Here is a 24690-nt window from a genome sequence, read left to right on the forward strand (position 1 = left end):
GTACCTGATACACATTGAGAACATAAACATTTTACAGAATTATAAATAATAATAATTACACACTGAATGTGTAGGTACATACTATTATAATATATGTGCAATGTGCCTGGTCCAGAGATATGAAACAACCTTTCAGATATATTTTTGCATGCCAATCTCCTATATTTAGAGACAGATTAACAATAATCATACAACAATTATTATGAATTGCATTGATGTGGCAAGACAAAAAATTATGAACAACCCATCTCCTCAAGCTATTCAGATAGATATTCAAAGAAAGAATATGAAATTTATATTTATATCGCGGCCTTGACCACCATAACAATGATGAAATATTGTTTTAGTCATTTTCTAATACTAACTATCCAAAATTAAAGTAATAGATTATTGTGTATATTAGTACTATATTTGATCACATAATATTGACAGGTTGAAGAAAAAATATTAATTAAAGTCATGTTTAATATCTATAATACATTATCAAGGTTTTATTAATTTCTATCGAGCATTATATCATTGATTTTAAATTGCTTCCACTTTATCTAAATAAAATAATACTATTAAAATTTATTATTATCACTCAACTGCTAATTTCCTTATTTGCTCTATTCTGGCTGCAGGGGTGAAACCTCGCTTTGGTCTACACAGTATGTAAATATTTTTGACGTTTCCACAGTCTCTAAGTAGCTTCTCGGTGAGTACTTTGCCCATGTAGCCAGTTCCTCCGGTGATGAACACCGAACGATCGTTGTACCACTCGCACACACTTTGGTTCGTCATTTTTCACCTGGAAAATAAGATATCAGACATTATTCAATAATGATAAATAATATACCTATTACCATCGGTGGCAAATTAATTTAATTTCAAATTTTATACCTAATAAAATGAATAAAAAATATGCTTGTATAATGGGCGAGTGTATGTATACGCTCTATTTCATATTTTAGACATAGGTTAAGGTATAACATAACATATCAACGAAATGTTATTTTCATCATCCAACTAACGTAAACTATACGTGTTTTGTTTAAAGAATATTATTATTATGATATGACTATTATGTTATGTTCGTATAAAGTGCTTGCGTAAGGAGAGAAAAAAAATATATTGAGTATTTTCCGAAGTTAACATCAATGTTATAATAATATTGCTTAAAAAAAAAAAAAAAAAAAAAAAAACAGAAAATAATTACGGAATGTTATCTTATAAATTCCACCTATACCATATTATTAAAATACCAAGTAGATGTGTCGGAGCAGATTTTAAATGTCAATTAAAGACCAAACAAGTTGAGTCAAACTATGAAAAGATTTCTTTTCAACCTTCTAATATTTTATTTTTTATGAACTTAATATTAAAATTAATTGTTGATCTCATTTTAGATTCTGAGCGGAGCGAAGAATGTATTGGTTTTACAATTATGTTATTTCTTTTTCTTTTTTATTCTGTAAACACTTTTTTTTCCTCTAAACTTTCTCAAAAGTATCAAGTACTTATAGCAACTTTTCTGAAAGGTTATGTTCTTGAGCTGGTACTTTAGAGAGGTCATTTTTCGATTTTCGAAATGGTACTCGAAATAAAAATGGTTAAAGGAGAAAAAACGTAAGATTTCACGATTTTATAATATTAAATAATTACGGACGACGTTTTTTTTTTTTTTTTTAATTATAACAATATAATTAATTTAGTATAACGTATAACATATCTTATACTGATAAGCCGTCTACACTCAGAATCGTTTTTCGTATACAATGATATTACACCATTGAATTCAAAATGTAATACCATCCGTTACAGTAACCCACTTGTAACTTACTGTACTGCAGGGCGACATCCACTTACTTACCCGTTTTTTTACAAACAAAAACTTAATTAGAATTACAACAATTTTATTTGGACATAGATACGCGTTGTAGGAAGTATATTACAATACAATTTATCATAGACTATACGATATTGCGCGACACATTATTGAATGTATTTGTTATTTTTTGTATCATAATTCACAAAACAACACTTTTGTCGCAAGAATTCCCCATGGCTCCTTATTTATTAACAAATAGAAATCGTAAATCTATTAATACTCATCCAATAGAATTATCTATTGAATTTTTTCACATAGTTAGAATACACATCAATCCGTATAATTAACAATGCATACTGTGATTTTGAGATGTTTTCCAATTTTGTAGTAAGTTTTTTTGTTAATTCTTAGCGATAAACGTATTAATATTTTATATTTATGTGTGTTTGTGATTATGTTAGTGTTTACCTATCTGTTATCACTCATCACTTTTTGTAGCGGTAAAAATGCTTAGATTTTGCACTTCAATGTATTTTCCTTAAGGGGATTCGATACGGCTGTGATTTCTACCAAAATATATCTACCTATATTTTGTCAACTGTATTGATTATTCTACTAGTTCTAATGATCGGAAACAAATTCAAAAAACATATTTAAATTCGCTATGAAGTTTATTTGAAAATAACTTTTCAACTTTTTTGAAATGATCACTTGAATCCTTCAAATTTTAATTTGAAATTTTTAATTTGAAGAATTTTAAAATAATATTTATATTGAGCTAAAATTCCCAGCCAAGTGTCATCAATGGGTGATTTCTAGATCAAAATATTCATGCTACTATTATAATATCATATAATATCACTTATTGTGCTATGTTGTACAGATTGTGTATTTCAAATTGTAAAAAAAAAAAAAAATATTGAGCTAAAAAAATTAATAAAAAAATTTAAGAAAGTTGCTTTCAACAAAACTTCATGATGAATTCATATATGTTTTCAGAATTTGTTTCCGATTAGTAGAACAGTCTGTACAATTAACAATAGATTGATACTTTAAGACAAAAAAAAAAAATAAATAATGTTTATCTCGCGTGTGCTGGTACGTAGTCAAAAATAAAAAATATCATTATGCAGCGGGCTGTAGTAGTTAGTGGGTGGGTGGAGGCACTCATACTAATAATCGTTTACTACAAATACAAATATACATCACGCACGCATGCACTATGTCAATTGCCTTCAAACATGCCTATATTCAGCTCCTTATTATAAACGATCGGTATCGAATCCCCTTATTAAAAGTAAATCTATTTAGTAGGTACTTAAAGATGGGGAAAGTTGAGTGAAAAAAAGCTCAATACTGTTCTTGATAATTGAAAAAAAGAAAAAATATTAAGAAAAACGAGAATGTTCAAAAATTATCTATTATCAACACATGCTCATATTAAAATTTTCAATACATGGTACAAATTTCAAAATATTTTTGCTGTTTTTATAGACATTTGGAGTATTCCATTATTTATCTATAAATAATAATAAAACAATTTTGCTTATATTATGCTATATTAATGATGACATTTTTTTGTTCATATTTGGATGTTTATTGGACGGGTCACTTACAGGTATAGTCAATCACTCAGAATATTAATATTAAATAATATTATACCTACAAATATTATGTACAGTTACAGTATACACATAGTTTGGGTATTGGCTAATCAAACCGTAAACATACCGTTGAAAACAGTGGCTGCGATGAGGTGAACGGCCTATAGCACAAGATTTATTTAGGCCGTACTGTGAGTGTACTACCTGTATAATATATAATATATAATTTACAGAACTCATGTGCAACGATATTGTATAATTATAATAATTACAAAACGCGATGGTCGTAAGTATTGAATAAAAAAAAAAAAAAAAAAACGGTACTTTTTTGTATATAAACTGAGTAATTAGGCATCGCGCGAGTGATTACAAGGACGATAATATTATTATTTTTATATCAAATCACGTGTGATGGAATATCAAGAAAATTATCCAGTAAACCTGCCAAGTGTTTGGATGAAATAGAACGTGACAGTGAATATGACGCCATTGCACGATTATTAATGTTTTTACGAACCGCTTAAGGAATGTTTATAATAACAATAACAATAACAATAACAGACTTATATTATAATAATATATTAAATGCGGTGATTGCAAATATTCCCCTTCATTTTCACGTTGATACGATCAATACAACTATTATATTTACGAGTATTATGATATTATTGTATATTATTTCACTTAATATAAATGATAGAGTAATATTATTATAATAATATAATATAGGTACGCTGTCTGTGATTTTATGAAACAGATAACTTTTGAATTTCGTTGAAATTAATACGGTTGGTTGAAAACTTGTCGAGAACAAGACCGTATGCTATTCGAATGATACATTTTATATTTTTATGACTTAAGATATAATGATATAAGTTAAAGTATAAAGTGCCGTTGAACACTGTATAAATAATCTTTTGCAACTTGAACAGTGTCAAGTTAAGTATAAATGAGTGATTTTTTTTTAATTTTAAAAGCCAAACATAGATCTTTGATTTGCTAACAATGGATCCTTTATCTAATTAACTTGTCATCATAAATTGACATAGATGAAATATTTTATGTATTAGGATGTTCCATCAAATTTAAAAATAATTACTATTTTAATAATAGTTTATTAGATTAAAGTTTTTTATGTTAAGTTTTTATAACGATGTGCATTTTTCATTGATTTTTGTCTGAAAACACTTTTTTTAGTATAAAAAATGCTTCAATCATAAGCTTTGACTGAGATTTTTGGTTCCTGATTGGATCTAGTTGGTACTTTTAGGAGGTTAAAATTGAAACTTCTCAGTAATTATTTAAGAAATAGAGAACAATAATTTTAAAAAAAAAGCGGGTAAGTCGTGAATGTCACTCTGCTGTACAGTAACCTACTATAAGTGGGTTACTGTAATAGATAGGATTAAATTTGAATCCAATGATATATCATTGTATACGAAAAACGATTCTGAGCGGAGACGGTTTATCTGTCTAGGATATATTATTATAGATAATTAAAAATTTTCAAATCTTAGATTTAAAAAGAAATTTTTTATGAATTTCTAGCTTAAAATAATTTGCGAATTTTCACGATTATTATGTATTATATGTTGTCAAAATTCAAACTTTGAATGCTTATAAAAGAAATTGTGACTATATATTTATTTTATTTTTCAACTGCTATTGTAAAAATATATTATGAGCCTTGTATTCAATTTTCAAGCTTTTCTATCCCGATTATTTAGAAAAATATTGAGAATTTTTTACTTTTGACCCCCCCCCCCCCCCAAAGTACTAATTAGATTCACTTTCTAAATTAACGAGGTACTGAAGTCGAAAATCGAAGCACTTTTACTGCCTCAAAACGTGATGACAGACACAAAAAAAAACACACACACATCATGGGTAAAATCAATACATTCCTCGCTCCGCTCAGAATTTGATAAAAACAGTAGAAACACTATTGTTAAAATAATTTTTGGTAACCTGGCCGTTAATAGAGTTTAGTCGTAGTATATGCTCATTAAAAGTAGCAGAAAGTATGTTGTATATAATGTATAATATAAAAAAATCTCTAATATTGCTTAAATTCAAATATAAATCGGATATATAATTAACTACTTTTACTCCAATCTCTTGCCCAACAATACGTAATATACGATTTTTTTTAAATCAACATAACACAATTCTAATTTGAACATTTTCGAGAACTTTAAAAATTATTTAATTATATTATGTAATATTTATAACCGGAAAGTACGATTCAATATATCTATATCGATTTATGGTCATATGAATACATGGATAATAATCTGGGAAGAGGGGGGGGCGGTTCCATCTCATATTTTATGATGGTATAGCAACATCCAGTATCACACTTTAATTCATTTAACATGACATACTATTCGGCATTTTGCCGAGTCTAAATATTTTCATATGTATAGGTGTTTTATGTAATTACTAATGTGTAATTAAAATATTAATGTTACAATAAGTATCATCTGCAATTCAAGTTTTGATTGTTATAATATTGATAATAGAGTTTTGTATAATAGGTGGTTAGTTACCATTTACCAATAGGTAGTAAAAAAACATATTTGAATTCTATCCTGCATAATATGTTTAAATATATTATACCTAAACAACTAAAATAAATATTTAACTTACAGATATTATCAATAATTATATTATATTATATTATATAGTTAATATAACATAATCAATAATACATTTAATTAATTAGAATATAAATTGTTTTAGATGCTTTGCGTTTTAGTACAATAATATATTATAACACGATTCGATAAAATTGATTATCTATGTAGGTACACTAGGTATTTTTTATTAAAAATTACCTATCAGTTGTTCACAAGACAATAAATTGTCAATGATAAAATGAGTTAAGTCAAGCAACACTGTAGCAGTGGCCAGTAGGTACCTACTGCCTATCTGGAAAGAATCATTATGTTAATTATAATATGTAATATTTATATTATTACCTTACTCGTTTATAAGTATAGAACTTAGTCATCAATTATACAATTTTGACAGATAATGGCAGCCTCGATATGTGTAAGTAATTGCCTTGACTTAAATTTCCTTTTAACAATAGTAGACATAATATGTTTCATTATTACTATTGCTATTATTACTATTCATAACATTGAAAATAATTGAAGGCTTTGTTAAATATTATTTTACAGACATACATTAATGTAGTATTTTTTTTTTTAAATCTAACAATAGGCAATACATTTTAGGAGCACCCAGCGTTTTTTTATTTCATACAAGATATAAAATCTTAAAAATATGTTATAGTTAAACAACTTAAATGTAGGTACTTCCGATAAGTCGATAGAATTTTTATCATCAATCATATAATTAAAAATGTATAATAAAAATTACGGTATAATTTTCCGTAATATAGAGTCAACCAGATGTGGTAATGGTAAGTATACTTATATTTGATTCATCGGAAGTTTAATATCAGTAAACGAGCCTTGCATATCAGATATTTAAATATTCAAATAAAGGTCGCTCGAGATAATCATATAGGTAAGTTTCGAAAAATAAACACCTGGTACAGTGTCTAATGACCAGATTGATGAAAATATCTTGTTGGAAGTATATGCTGTTCATGTGAAAATAATGGACTAATGATCAACAGGCACAATATAATACTTTAAAACAAAATTAATATGTAGGTTTATAAAATAAAAGTAATAAATAGCTCTGAAGATTTTTAACAGAACAAGAAATCGAAATCTATTCATCGAATAAATCTACATGATTTTGTCGAAAAACCACTTTGCACTGTATACGATTTCACCATAACTCCAGTAGGTAATCATAATATTTGCATATTATTATAATATTAGCATAGAATATTATAATGTCGATTAATTTAATCACAATATTCTTATAATGGATGAATTTATACGAACAATTAATATTCGATTTAAAATTTCAATTTTTTTGTTAAAATCTTAGAGAATTTCACATTTCATGTACCTATTCTAAATGTCGTAAAAACCAAAAAAATATCAGAGAACAAAATATAATAATATGCGAGCAAACCCAGTCCGGACTAAACCTTGGCCATTTTTGGATAAACCACAATATAATATTATGTAATGATATATCACCGCTTTCAAATTCAAAGACACCCACCGGAGATATATAACTTATATACCAATTATAATGAGGATAATGCCATCTTTTGCACTTGGTATGACTTAAATCATAAACTTATGATCGTTTTTTGTATAAAGTATTTGTATTTCGTATCACATTTTAAACTTTGTCGAATTCAATGAGTAAGTATAATATTTTTCTTCCTATAGACAAATAAAAACATTTTTTTTTTTTTTTTTTTAAGATGTTTTGCAGAAACACAAGGAATCGATACGTAAGTGCAAGACGTATTTACGAATCGAACAAAATATATTGTACGAGTGCCGCCCATGTTATTTGTTATTATTGTTATTCGTCAATATAATATTATACAGCTACCTATAAACGGATTGATATCAAACTTATTTATTTTACATCCACGGCTCAATGGCATGTGAATGTATAAAACCAAAAAAATATGCATTACAAGTTTTCGGTGCTTACTTTCTCCATCAATCGGTATACTCGAATTCGATAACCCTATAAACTACAATAATTATATATATTATTTGTTATTCCCACAAACACAATATCCTGACCACGTGGAACTACGTATTTTGTCATTTCTCCGCCGCCGATGTACATCGACTGCTAAAACAAAAACCACCACATATATGTGATCCACGACGGTCGCATATCTTTGACTTGTTTTCAAAATATTATAATACGAAGTGTGTATATAGCGAGGGATACAGGGTGCCTAAACCAATCATTTTGTGCATAATAATTTATATTATTAATTAGTGACGCGTTTGACATTTTTTTTTTTTTTTTTTGATAAGGACATCTCGACAGTTAGGTCACGCGTTTTTCAAATGGACATTACGTCGAACCATATACATCACAGTGATGGCGTCAGGTGAAGCATACACTCGCACTGCAATTATTTATATATATAAATATTATTGTACAACTAAATTTCTAAGATTTAAGTCTGACTAAATATTATCACTTATAACCTATATAAATTTGTCTAAATATATAGTATCAAGACAATTGAATGGGTATCCATTTAAATTTATAATTTTTTTTTAAATATGTTTTTAGTTGAATATAAAGTCTTTTAGTAGGTAACAAAATAAAAATTGTATGTCAATCTTTCCAAAATATTATATTATAAAAAATTTACAACAAATGACTTCACTCAAATATTGCTCAAAAATCATAAAGAAAAACGATTTAACATAAATATGTTTTATCTATATTGCGAGAGAAAACAATAAATATAATACGCTGATATATCTTAAGCAAGTCATTTCTTATTAACAGCTATTACCTAGTCATTATTGCTGCTATGCACTATGCAACAAATGTATTGCCTGCGGTCGATGATATTTATTATTTTAAAGTTTAAACTGTCTAATGGGGCTATATTATAAAAAAAAAATTATAGTCAAGTATGTAAATGTTCCTATTGTTGGTTTCCGTTTATTTAACTCTTAACTTAACTATATTGGACTACTAGCTTAAAATCGTATAAAAAGTTCGTATCAACACAACTCATTTAAAATGTATCATTTATTTGTCCAACCTTCATCAAATACACAACTGTACTGGGTGTACCATTATAGGAACGAAGGAAAAAAAACATAGTCGAAAACTAAACGGAACGCCACGCCGGCCAGTATAACGAGTTTTGACGAAGAGAAATTACATTTTTTGTACACGATGCCGCCGCCACTTCACCGGCCAGTATATATAATAATCTTATATTATATTATATCTTACCCACACGTTACACGTATTATTATATTTTTATACAATGAAATAAACGTGATCGTGAGCATTATGGTACCAACTATTCCGTATACGATGACGTAACAAGATAGGTATGACGTACAGTGCCATTGATTAAAATATACAATGTACGTATTATTATAATGTTTAATCGATAACAATGTGTGTGTGTTTGTGTTTTTAATGTGTATGGCATATGTATAGGTTAAGGATTTGGGATGTAATGTATACAAAATATGTATATAACTTATCCTAACCTGATAATATCATTACAATACAATATATTTAAATTTATATATATTTTGGTGTGCCGTTCTATAATGCGCTGCATGTATACCATGTTTATCTACATTAGGTATGTATTATGTTATTATGATATAATAATAATTATGATATATAGGGTTCGAGAGTTGTAAGAGTTACATATTATTCTATATGCTCTCAATGTTTAACCATACCAAGCTTAAAGCTAGAAATTTGAGCTATACAATGGCAAGTTTAAAAACCGAAAATTCAAAATGCATATTTCATCAATCTTAGGGAAAAAGGGTATATATTTATTTTTCATACGCATATTATTCATGTATCATATTTAATATTTTCTAAAAAAACATAATGCATACGAGTCTGCAATGACATTTTATGTCTTTATTGTCCTTGCTATCATATGTAGCACATACCTAGGTAATGTTTATGGGGCAATTAATAAAAACTAAAGACATGACTGCTATCGGTATACAATTTATTTTATTTTATTATGTTATATTTATACATTTTTTATTTTCGTATATTATTAAAAATAAGTTTTCTTTATCATTTAAATTATCGCTTGAAGTAATACTCAGGAGTAGTCGCACCTGACTATCATGTGATAAGCGCGTATATAGAGTTCGAATCTTGTATGAGAAAAATGATATTTTTCAATTTTTTTCGTTAAGTGACATTTTTCGATTTCGATTCTATGTGCCAAAGCAAAAGACATGAAATTTCAAAAAACATTTCTTTCATAAGCTGTAGGTACCTATAATTTAATTATAATATTGAGTATAAAACTCAATATTATATGTAAATATTTATTGTTGTCGTCACAGTCGACTATGTTAATATAACGAAAATGGCGTGTGATGTACCTACATGTAATCTGTTTCACACTAATATTTTGAATACATTTTTAAACTATTTTTTCAGTTTGATAGATGTAAAAATTCAAACAGTTTTCTGCCCTATAGGAGTGTTTTAAATTTATTTTTTCATATTTTGCATTTCTTTTAATGTAAATTAAAACAGAAAAAAATGCAGTACGCAATTATTATCATTTTACTTGTAAAATAAAATAAGCCCTCTTTTCAGCGATATATTTTTCAATGGTTATAATTATTAAGTTATTTATACATAAATCATCACAAAGTTATTTGATAGTTATAATGATGAATTTAGCTGTATATTTCAAAATTATTTTGTTATATAGTTGCATTCAAACCTTAAAGTTGGTCTTTTAACACATATAAGTTTTGAATTGTATATGGTTTAAATGTTTATAGTTTTACCAAGTCAATTTAATATATAGTATAGTATAGATGACGTGTTATTATTTATCATAAACTAAAAGGTATATGAAAGTTAAACTGGTTAAGGAATATTCTTAGATTCATTTTTTTTATAATTTAAATTTAAAACATTTTATTGGTGGAGTTTTCATTTTTTTATGATTTGATACGTTTTGTTATAAGTAAAAGAACAAAAAAATCATGATTGATAAACAAAGTGAGAACGTTTATTACGATACGTTTTCAAAATATATGTTGTACACAAGTCCTCAAACATAATTGTGCTAATTTGTAAATTATGTTGTATTTAATCCGACCTACCCCTCCACCACATAAAATCATTACAGTATTACACTAAGCTTACACAGTCGAATTTTTTTGTGTGTCATAATTATAACAATCTCATTAATCTGCGAATTTGCGTAATGGTTAAATATTATATTATACTCTAGATAAAATATAAAGTTTTCTGCTATTGTACAAGATATATGAAATTAAAATGTAAGAAGTTACCGTTGACTATTTGACTGTATATCAATGGAATAATAAAACAAAATTAGTGCTGTCACCATCTGTATTCATCAAAATTAAAGAGATGTCACCCATCTCTTTTTCAACAAAATTTTAATCTTAATTATGTAACAATAATTTTATATTTTTCATGTAGTTAATATCGGATATTTTAATAAATTCTTAATTACCTAGCTTTTTTTTTTATTGTATATTAATAAAATATAATTTCGATTGAATACCTATATCTATTGAATAAATACGTTGAACAAAAAATAATTGAAAAAAGTCGTTTGTGTTTTTATAAATAAGTCTTTAATCACGTTTCTATCAAACCCCTATTCGTATCATTTTAAAATTAACGCGATCTTAAGTCAATTAATATAATGTTGTTGCCTTGTTGGATTACATTTTTGTAGTGCTTTGATTTACATTATATTTACTGTAAATTACATTAGAATGTCGAATGAAGTGTAAAATGTAAGATAATAAAAACACATTAAACGAAGTGAAACCAGAAATAATAATAAGTTATGTGTATCCTGCAGTGAAATTATCATATAATAGAATATCATCGCGTTATAATATGAGTGATGGTTGTCGGATTAGGTAGGCTATATAGTGCAGATGTTTGTGTTACTAGAAGTTTCAAGATTTTATTTTTCAAGAGGATCGTTTGACACATGTGTGTAGTTCTCACCCTCTCACTACCAACATAACTAATTTATTAAACAATTATGCAGTCACTTTCCAAATATTTTTAAACAATTTTTCAGTGTTATATAATGAAAATTCAAATTGGAAAGACTAACTTTGTGCAGGCCCGCTTTATAACTACGGACTTTGGAAATTATTTAAAATATAATATTGATCTGAGGGGGTTACGCACGTCTGTTTAACGTTGAAAAAAAATCATTTTACAGTGAATTAAAACAGAAATGTTAAAACCATCAAATTACGAAGAGTAACGCCAGTAAAACCACATCTGTTACTGCATCACTTTTACTGTATATGTTTATGAAGCTAATGCATATCGTATGGTATTGGACAACATGTAAAGAAGACGACTAAGACGAGGCAAATTATAATTAAATTACAATTGTATTAACTACATAGGTAGTAATAACTATACTATTGAATTAGGTAGGTACTTAAAATGACAGGTATCGCTACCAGCCGTAAACCGAATATAAATAATTAAATGTCTATATAAACACCTGTCTGCACGCCTACGTACAACAAATAACAACATTAACATTATTTTTATTTTTATTATTATTATTATTATTAATATTATTACTATTATTATGTAGGTTGTAATGTATGGTATGACTATGTTATGAATTTTCCTACAACAATAATATACCCACACAAAATTCGTTCTAAAACTCATTAAAAGTACCAAATATAATTCGAATGCATCGTCATAATTTGAAAGTGTTTCTTATTAAAACAATATTACAGAAATAATATAGAATATCATCTTATTATTAGCTTGAATAAATAAACGACGTGTATGAGAGATTTTTATGTGTTTGCATCTCATTTATATTATAGATATCGCAGCTGGCTGAATACTTTTATTTGAATATTAAATCTTATATTAACTAATCAAACCGTCTGTTATATTATAAAAAAAAAGTGTGCTCTCAAAAAAATTATGTTTGTTTCTGTTCAACGCAATTATTTTACCAAATTGTAGTACCATAACGATTTTTAACGAAAATATAAAATCAAAATCCCTAGTTCTAATATCCTCTACTTGCAAAATATATAAAAATTAAGAATGCTCTAAAAAAAAAAAAAAAATAGAAAGTTAAATTATTTTTTTAATATTCTTGTACACTAACCAACGTAACAACCAATTAATTAATTTTTCTAAATACTCTTATTTTGCAATGAATACTTAAAACCGTTCCCATTACATCATATTTTTATAATTAAAACTTAAGAGTTAAGAATATAAATATAGATGGAAAATAAAATATTATATATTATTAATACATTTTTAGTAAATAAATAGTTTAAAACACCCACGCGTAAGACAATCAGCTAGGAGTTTAGTGATTGAAAGTTATAAACTTATAACTATCTTACAATAGCTACATATACCTTAATCGTATAGGTACACAGCGAAACTGCATGAGGAAAAAAAAAATTCCTTATAGGTATATAGGAATTCTTTAAATGGAATTACATATTTATAACATTAAAAGTCGTGGTTCTCAAAAATAATTCGTTAAACAGAAAATTTCATCAAATGGGAATTCATTGTAAGGAAGATTCACTGTATTATATTATTAATATATCCAGCCCATAAATAATAAAGATCTGTAGACATACTACACTAGGTATGTTCAAAAAAAAAAAAAAAACAATTAATTCAATGTACCTACCTATTCGCTTTGAGTTGTACAAACTAGTGTGAGTATTAAATAATAAAAATTGAAGAAGTCTAAACACTTTTTGGCAACTCTGCTAGTACAAAACGCAGTTGGTAGTTAATACTTAATACAAACAATATAATAATGCAATTATAACTGAACAAATAAATTTGGGTACGGTAATTCATTTTGTTAATGAGACCAAATATGTATTTACTCATGTCATACCTAGTCATAATGATATACTCATGTGTGATGGGTTGCTAATTATTCTTAATGATTTTTTTTTTAATGATGTAACAATAAATCTTGTCAATGTCATTTAGTAATATTATATCGTGAAAAGTATTATGAATTTTAAACATGTAAGTAAAAAAAAAAAATTGAATTTATCAATAGTAGTCTAAGCATCACTTCGCTCATCCAGCGCATCAGCAAGGTCGTAACTGGGGTCCAGGGGTCCAGGGGTCCAGACCCCCCTCCCCGACATTTTTAAAAGTAGAAACATTTTAGCGATGTTTATTAACTATAAATTGTATTAAATAATAATTGTATATTTTCGTTAAAGCAGTAATTTAAATTTTAAAATAAGATACAATTTATCATTTTATTTCATTTCAACGTCGTGCGTCGTAATAAAGATTAGGATTAATAGATACGGTTAGGTACCTACTAGTTACAAAAAAAAGGTGATTGTCAGTTGTCACAGATGATATAAACTTATATATGAAAGTCGGTCGCAGAAATTAATCAAAATTATTTAAAATTATGAAACAAGAATATAACAATATTTTGTATGTTGTAACACTTGTAAAACATTCATTTTACTGCTGTTCGTTCTCAAGTAAACTGTAAAAAATGAGTAAAACAAAAAATTTTATTTTATATTTTATCTTTTTTTAATTTGTGCTTTTAAGGAATGTGAATAAGTCTATATGTATATAAATAATCAACTATTATGCTTATGTAAATTGAATATTATAACAATAATGACTTGTTTTTTTAATTATGATAGTAATACAATTTTATATTTTTAACATAAAAATGAAAAGTGTTAAGTATCTATATTTAAAAAAATGTTAGACTCCCCCCCCTCCAAAATTGTTTGGCAGTTTTACGGCCTTGAGCGTCAGTACATTTATTTTGTTTTATTGTAACATTTTAAGAAACAGATACAACAGTTTAGACAATTAAAAATAACAAAATATTATTTAGTATTAATACAATAATAATAATTAAGTACTTGATAGTAAAGAATTAATATACTTATAATAATAGTATTAGTTATAACAAAAGTATTTGTAAGCTATTCTTACGTCGAATATGTATATATATTATGTTGGTTTGGAAATCCGTGCATTATTTACTAAATAATACTAATATTTACCATTCAATATCGTATGCTATATTTTAGCTTACTTATTTTATTTTAACTATATTTCATTCATATATTATTACAATTTTTCAAACCCGGTGTATATTTTAAACAGCTATTTAATCATAAAAATGTTTGAAATTTAATAACAAGTCAAAATATAATTAACTTAGGTGCCTATAAACATTCATTACTCAGTTAACTAAGAGCAATTAAGTATATATTTTTAATCTAAACTAAGTTCTTGGCCGTTTCTTCACATATGTCATAACTTATAATTGATTTGACAGTAATCTATGTCGTGTAGGCAGTAAGTATATTATACATACAACAAATTTCATCATTTAGGTACATTTAAAATTGTACTGTATAATATCATTTAATTCATTTTTAAGTTAGAGACTATAGATTACAAAGCAACAATCGAGTTAGGTATCAATTTAAAACACGTTGGTTAATTAATTCTAGGGTTCTAAAATTTCATATTTATTTTTTCTAAAAATAATAAAAAACCATTTTAATTTAAATCTACAGTAGAAATGTTATTGAAATATTTTTTACGTAGGTACCTAGTAATACTTACTAATTGTCTAATAGTTATAACCAGAATCCCTATAATAATAATCTATCAGTTAAAACCTTATATAGTATTCCTTTTTTGAATTCAAATAAAATAAAAAATTTTATACTTATTAAATCCTGGGTATAATATGTATTATTTAAATTTATAATTTACAGCCTATAGGGCTAATATAATATCATATTTGTATTAATATATTATGAATATAATAATGTATAAATAGTATATTATATTAGTAATATAAATTATCATTATAATTTATAAACATCAAAGAAAAACATAATCGTGAACCGATAATCACTAATCATCAGTTATAAAATCAGTGTGACCATCTAGTGATGATTTTGTCAAACATACCAAAAACAAAAATAAAAATAATATTTAAATATTATATTTTTATAATATTTCAAAAGGCTGAAAGTTTCAAGTTTTCAATATTTCAAAGTGAACATTTCATACTCATAATCCTAATTAATCCAATCAAAACTTACAAAAAATATTTTTTTTAAATGTATGTATATTAATTAGTTTCTCACTAATATGCCGTATTTGTATGTATTAATATTGTAAATACTATGGTACCTATACGAAATATTGTAATATGCCTAGAAGTTGCAAAACATTTTTATTTAACAAATGTAAGAAAAATTGTCATGTTTGATTGCAGATTATATCGAACGCTCTTTATTATAATATTCATTCATAAACGCAAAACTTTTAATACTTCAACCTACGCATAATGCATCGGAAATGATTAAGTTTTAAGTTTTAAGTTATAAGTTATTCTGAAAAAGAAAGATCAACAAAAACCTTCAGTCACTATGATATAGGTAACAAGTCAAATATAAAGAATAGTAAATTAATAATTATATCATCATTGAATTCACGTCGGTCTTCTCAAAACATCATAGAAATTAGGTACATACTGAACAGTCAAAACAAGTTTTTTTTTTACATAACACTAACATAATATAATGACGTTCGTAGAAATACTTTGTATTTATAGACACAAATTAACATAATAATTTATTGCGATATCATTGGATCATCATTACCCTCTGTGTATTTTTATACATTTATTTTTCTTGTGTTTTTTTTGGTTGTTATTGACATTGAGTCAGCGATATTAATCATATTATATAGGCACAATTTCACAATATTATGGTATCTCAATTTTTTGTTTCTGACTTATCAAATTGTTACGAACTCAGCCATCTATTCGAATGATCGTAATAAAATAAACAGAGACTCACATACGTGCGATATTTTAATCTAATCAAATAGGTTTGTATTTTATATTTTTATTCGAATGAATAGTTTAATATATAAGTATACCTACAAACAGTGGTATAAGATTTAATTGCCACATAACGATTAATTTGTTTTTGTAAATTTCAATTTGGTGATAAAATACATTACGATCGATGATTATAAATTTACTACCTACCAGCTATCTATTACTATTTTGTTTTATGTAATCGACCATTTTATATTAGCAATAAAAAAAGTACCCACCGGACATGAGAATTCGTAATAACGCCTTAAACTTTTCTTCGGTCAGTGTAGTAAAACTTATTTTATGGGGCTATTGACGACGCAGAAAATAATAATAGGAAATAAACTTTTGAGTACATTATTAAATTATGGTGTTATCACGACACCCAGTAATATTACAACATTGTGTGACGGGTGATGTATGACATGTAACAAGGACACGTGATGTAGGAACCAATAGTTAGTGAGTGTATGCCATCACTAGTATCGGTCTATAATAGACCGGGCAGTGCGTATAATATTATTATAAATTATGTTCACGTTTTTTTTTTTTAATTATTATTATATTGTGTTAAAAATCCAACAATGGTTTGATTTTCAACACTTTCAACGATAATTTATCAAAATATTTTTGGTTTTTAAGGATGCATAATTATACTTATGCAATCCAATATAATATTTTATAAGCATAATAATATAATATAGACTATACGTACTTAGGTAGTAGGTAGCTTTATTAATAAACTTGGCGGGTCTTTTGAAGTGCATGTTTAGAAGAACTGTAGTAGATAAACTCTAAATATTCATAAAGTTTAATAGGTATTATAAAAATATTGGCCAACGTTTAAATTACACAATAAATTAAAATTCATTATGGCGATTATATTATATTATTATATACTCGTCAATATTGTTTATGTATAGTTTAATAGTTTAATGAATACTTTGCCGTTTGTACATATAAGTATTATTATTATCTATACAGAAGTATTATTTAAATCAAATTTCACTAGCTATGTAAATTATATGGAGTAAATGCCTTCTTAGAAATTGTTGCTAATGTCATGAACTTTTCTTCCACTAGGGTCTTACCTATAACTAATTTTATTGCATTGTCATACATTTGTGTGGCGACTTTCCCGAAGAATGATAATACGATATAAATAATAATAAAAAAATTGTTTTTACACACTATAGGGGCCTATATGCGTTTAATATGATGGTGTTATCAAAGCAATCAGTTATGATTTCGATTACAATATTATACCGTCGTACATTTTATTTTCAACGAGTGTTGTACGACGCAACAGTAACCAAGAGCTTTCCTTCTTACTTAACATAGATAATAACATTATGTTTTTTTTTACTATTATTACTATGATATTTGTTATTTTTATTTAAAAAGATTAATATAGATCGTACAACAGTATATTATAACGTATTCATTATTGGATCTGAACACCATATTATATTATATCATATTTTATTAATATTATTCATCAATTTCTTATAATCTAATATTATCCATTAATTCATTGTGATCCATAAAATCAACAACGTTAACCATATTGCATCGTTAATTTAATATTATCAAAATTCTAACAAATTTTAAATATAAATGTATTTCCATAGGCGTGCGCACAGGGGGGGGCGTGGGTGAGCCACGGCCCCCCTGCGGCCTCTGGCTTTTTCTTTAATAAATGTATAGATATGTATATTATACTAGACATCGAATATTTTTAGATTTTACAAAAAAAAAGTGAAGCCAGTTTTAATCTAATAGTATAAATAAAATATAAATGTGATTAAGTTATTATTGTATTAATTAATCAATTATCATCAGTCATCACACAAGAATCTTTAGTTCGGACCTTTTTAAGGGCCCTCCCTTGCGGTCAAAGTCTGCACACGCCCAGTATTTCACTATAAATGTTTACCTATACCTATTAAAAAGTATCACCCGATGACAATTATTTCATAATATTATTTCACAATATTATTTAAAATCAATTTGTCGAAGTGCATAAATTATTATCCACTAATGTTTTTTTGAACATATCTAATATATATATATATATATATATATACATATGGGTTGAATTTAATCTCGATTTATCAGGCTTAATTATTTGTTTTGTTAAATCAAAACGTTGTTTGATGCATTGGCTAAACAACTCACATAGGCATTACTCAATTAATGTAGTTTATGTCATAATAAATTATAATCTCACCTACAAAATATTTCAGTAACTTTAGATTTAAGAAATTAATTAAATAATTAAGTAAAAAAAAATATATGCGTAACAATAATTACGAGCATGCGACTCTGATGTTGTGATGAAATCATAACAGCACGGAACAATGCAGAAATCTGTTTTTATCAGATCTGCGTTCAACTATTTAGAACTCATAACAGGCAGTTATAATACAATTTTTTTGTAACAACAATAATAAAACTTGCTGAAATTCATTATTTTCTCCTGATATTAAGCGGGATCATATCAATTATTATTAATACTTACAACATTAAATTAATTTACGAGTATATCTTAAAACACTTTAATATTCATTCAATATTCATCCAATATTTAACTGCTTTTGAACGATTAGGTACAAAATAATTTTAACAACATAACTACATATTGCGTGTGAAATAAATTATAAAATGCATTTACGATTCTTAATAGATCAAAATAGTTATCTCATGATTTTAAAATATTTGTTGTACTTATTTAGAAAAAAAAAATTTAATTTTTCAAATGATCATATTATATACCTAACAGTGAGATTAGAAAGACTAGCGAGTACAATTTAATAAAACAGTGCCATAATATCACTTATATAGATATATATAATTATTAAAACTACAAAGTATTATGATTGAAAAAGATGCCATGATTAATGTTTTATATTTTTTGCAGAAAAATAAAATAATAATAATAATTACGATGATATGAGCTTATTTTTCAAAATTACAAATAATTAATCCTAACTACTTACTAACTATTCTAATTTCTAGGTATTGTCTTAAACGCAGAACTTAATTTTAACAATGAATTGCTCCTGAGATTTTTTTTTTTAATATTTCAATATACATTAATTAAGATTGAAGATATTATATGCCATCATTTTTTTTTCTGTTAATAATTAAAAACATTGTGCCCATGATGTATATTTCGTTCACTATGTATATCAGATAATTATTTTTCAAACAGATTAGTTTATTGTAACAATGTATCTTACACTAATACTAATACACTATATATCATTTAATTATTTAATTGTTAACCTTAATCTTCTTGTGAGAACCCCTTATTCATGATGTATAGTTTCCAATTATAGAGTTCTTCCAAACAATATAATTTAAATAAAATCCAAAAATTCAATCACCAATCAAAATCCGTTAGTCTAATTATTAGGTACAAACCATGCAAATATACTATCCATGTCGATCTCCATATACAAACAAGTATAAGACACTGCGTTGATGTGTATTGTCTTTAATCACTTCTCACTCACGTGTGCCAGATATTTTTATATATTTTCAGGCATTTAATTATTTATTTGAAACTATTATTGCTTTAAATCGACATTTTTAAAACAACTGGATTATTATAATATAAAATATAACCTGAAAAATTTCAATTTGTGACAGTTATCATCATCATCATTATGTATTAAGTACCTACCTAAGATTTAATTCTTAAATAAAACTGTATTAACCTAAAATACACAAAATTAGCAATTGTAAATAATTATTATTATAAATGTGTTAACTTGTAAGATTGATGTGGGGAGTAATAATTTAATATCTTTAATTTACATGTACTTATTAAGTATGATCAATTAATCATTAGTTGTGTTTGAAATTGTAACTTATTTTATATGATTATACTATAGATACGTATTAAGCATCATTTATATAACTCAAATAACTTCGTGAGTATACAATTGTCTTATTTATTTGTTTATGTTCTCGCATACACTGATAACTAAGATTCAGTTTGACGAAACAATTTTTTTTTGGAAAATTGTCATTTTAGAGTTAAACTAATTATAATTAATCAATTATGTTCTGAACAATTTTTACATAAGTGATTTATATTTTATCAGATGTAAATAGATTTGATTATTTATTCTCACATGCATATTCTATGTAGGCAACTAATACGAACTCTATCATTTGTACGTAAATTATTGATTATTTTATGTATTATAATTATTAATCGCATGTATAACAACACTTACCTATACATATAATCATAATTTGACAATGAAATAATATTATATAATAATAAATAATAATATATTTAGATACAGTGAAACTTTCATACAACGAAATTTTCTGTTTAAAAAATTATTTTTGAGAACCATAACCTTCATTGTTGTAAATATGTAAATTAATATAAATTAAAATTTTTTTTTATATTAAAGCTTGAACTTTTAAAACAATGTTTCTCGTAAGTTATTCTTATAAGTCAAAAAATCAAAAATACAGTATCCATTTAATAAGCGTATTTCTTAAACCTTTAACCATTTTTTACCAAAATCAAAAAAATAATGATTGTAATGAACTTTTTAAGTCAAAAGTTGATCAAATTGTATGTGAAAGAATAATTATTGTCGATTTGTTGCAATTCAAATTATACTAATCGTAGAGACCCAATATCCGAAATATTTCACTGTTACTTAAATAGAATTTCTCTACACAATGATATATATAAAAAAAATAATTAAACTAATTTTATACTATTTAATTTAATATTTATAGAAATAAGAATTCACATAATTTTCTAAAACATTAATGTAATTGATGAAATTAATAAGTAAAAGATCTTAATCAAATTAATTTTCATTTTTCATTTCTATTTTTATATTAATCACTAAGTGTCTATTTTTATAATACACAAAATCAATCTCACCCCCTTCACATCACAAAATAATTTGATGTACATAAAATGGATAAATTTGTAACCTATGCAATAGAGCGAATTCTGTGGTTATTTATTATGTATCTAAACAACATTCAAATATTTTACTTTTCATATCTTTATTTTATTTTTCTGGATGATGTAAGTACCTATGTAATTTTCGCTCCAGTTGTCACTGCTTAGGTAATGTGGTAAATGATAATGCATGATAATGTAGTGGGCTTGAAGTCTTATTATTAATATTCTAATAGATGCCTTAGTTAAGATTCATGCATTATCAGTAATCACATTTGTTTTTTTTTTCTGTAAAATGTAAAATAAAAGATAGGTCAAGTCATTGAATGTACTTACAAAGGTCATAATTTTGTAAAACGCATACATCAAGAATTATAAATAGTTGATGTGATTGAGAAAAACCAAAAACAACTATTTTGATTAAAATACAAAAATTAATTTTACATTATTATTGCATAATATTTTTGTACGGATGTGTTTTAGAAATACCTAGTTAAAAATACATACATTTACAAATGTTGAATATTAAAATAAAAATCCCTGGCATACATTCATACACAGTTTCATGAACAATATAAATACTTGTGTCTAAATATTTATTAATTGTTATTCTTTAATCAAATTTTATTAAATTTATAATTTGGTTGTATTTTATCTAATCAATTCAAAAGAGAAAAGTCGATTAGGTTATTTTAATATGACAACTTATTAAAACTTTTCATAACTTATTGAGTTATTTTTTTCTTGTTTTGTTAAAATTAATTACAAATAATAAATTTAGTTATTATTAATAACTTTTGTAAACAAAGAAGTTTTTATTTTATTGATTGTCACATTTTTATGTTTTATAAGAACATGGTAAATACATTTTGTTAGGTGTACTTGACCTAAAAACATATTCCCTAATGCATATGATTACAGCTTACACATACCTAATGTTTATCAGCTATGATATTATAAAGCCATTAGTATTATTGCACAGTATACTACAGAAGAGTCTTTCACAATAAAACCTAACATTGACACAACTAGATTGACTAGAGAGGAGGATTAAGTCTAAGAACTCCACTCAATCGTTCGATTTTAACGCATGAATCACAGAGTATCTATCTATGACCACAAGTCACAACAGAAAAAGCACAACCTAATATATTTACTAGATTAAATTTTTTACCATATTGTGTATACAATTTCAGGAATACAGTGAACAACATCTATAGCTGGCGTTTTTCAGTATATTCTATAAGTTACAACTAATCAATATGAAGGATTGTTTCATTATTATACCAATGAGTATTTACAATTTCAATTTTCTTACCTAAGGTAATTCAAAAACACCAAGGTACCTATAATGTCATGCATTTTATATTTTTAAATCGATTTTAAAAGGAATCTACATTTTGTATTATGATGGAAAATAATAAAAGTAATGTATAAAGTTGATCGTATTATTTTTTTTTTTTTAATTTCTTATTATTGTATATTTTTTTACCGTCAGTAAATAATAACCAATTGTGATGGCGAGTATTCATTTATAGGCATTTAAAAGAAAATCGATTAATCTATGACATAGTGTTAGGTTTACCAATTTGCAATGTTTGAGTTATTAATTAATGCATAATATAGTCACGTGCGCGTGGGTGACCTTAACGCCAGTGATTTTCCGTTGTTCCTGCTATCTTATGATTATAATCCCATTTAGTAGTAATATAATACACAAACACATATTGGAAATAAATAGAAAAACACAAGAAGGCGCCTTCGCATTGTCTTGACAACATTTCTGACTGCCTGAGTAAGTATAACAGCCAATAGAAAACGCAATAAATAAATAAATAAATAAACTAGGTAGATATGATCAATTTTCATTAATATTTCAAACACATTTTCTAACATTAATTACTAATGGTAGGTACCTATAACAATTATAGTATTATAGATACTGATAATATGGCAACCGTTAAAATAGTTAGTGCCGAACAGTATACACAATACAATAAAACAGCAATAATGAATATCCAAAAATGTTCACGATTACTTTATGATTAGCATAATAGGTACCTAATATTATATGTTTTTATACTGAATATTATATATTTTTGCTGTCATGAATACGATTGTGATTCCATATTTCGATTTTCACAGCTATACATACGTCGTACATAATATAATTATTAACATATTTTACTCACCCTGAGTTCTACTGTTTGACGAGTCTCAAAATCGGTCAAGTGTGCGACGACGATAAGTGTTGGTGCGATCGAGTATACGACGAGCGAGTGCCGTGCCGTTTGCGCTTCAAACGCAGTTCGAGGATGACGACGACAGCCGGTTACCGACCCCTTCCGCCGTACCCGAAATCACGTTCACTTTCTTCTGTTAATCGCGGTCCATCGATGCAGACAGCAGCAGCCGCGTGTGGTGTAACAAGTCCGTCGGCGGATCGGGGGAAACCGCCTCGCGCCATACGCGTTTGCAGGTGCCGTTTTTTCGTCTCCTTACACGCTCGTGTCCGGCAGCGTTGAAAGCTTGGTGAGGAGTGTGAGTGGGAGAGAGGCGAAAGAGAGAGAGAGGGAAGGGAGATAGATAGAGAGAAGACCGGACAAGGTGAAAAACGCGTTTTGTATTCGTTTTTTTTTTTTACATAACCATCACTATCTTTTCGGTTCTAGTCCCGTTTCAATATACGCTTTCGGATAACCCCACCACCGATACGTTGGCAACAAGTTTATGCAAACTCAACTACTTATTGAATTTTTTTTAAATC

General features: G+C 26.4%; 1 protein-coding gene across 1 annotated transcript in view; it reads right to left on the reverse strand.

Annotated features, from left to right (window-relative positions):
- The window catches only part of LOC107173662 (putative fatty acyl-CoA reductase CG5065), a 39991-nt gene extending 15688 nt beyond the window's left edge, over positions 1–24303 (reverse strand). The window contains exons 1-2 of the mRNA XM_015524281.2: positions 24116–24303; positions 589–790 (exon numbers count right to left, since the gene is read on the reverse strand). Coding sequence (XP_015379767.1) covers positions 589–783 — 195 coding nt within the window. The 5' untranslated portion in view covers positions 784–790; positions 24116–24303. The remainder of the gene's footprint in view (positions 1–588; positions 791–24115) is intronic.
- Between the last annotated feature and the right edge of the window lie 387 nt (positions 24304–24690).

This window comes from Diuraphis noxia, unplaced genomic scaffold, assembly GCF_037042655.1.
Source record: "Diuraphis noxia isolate RWA-SAM2 unplaced genomic scaffold, SU_Dnox_SAM2 contig0001, whole genome shotgun sequence".
Classification (NCBI taxonomy): Eukaryota; Metazoa; Arthropoda; class Insecta; order Hemiptera; family Aphididae; genus Diuraphis; species Diuraphis noxia.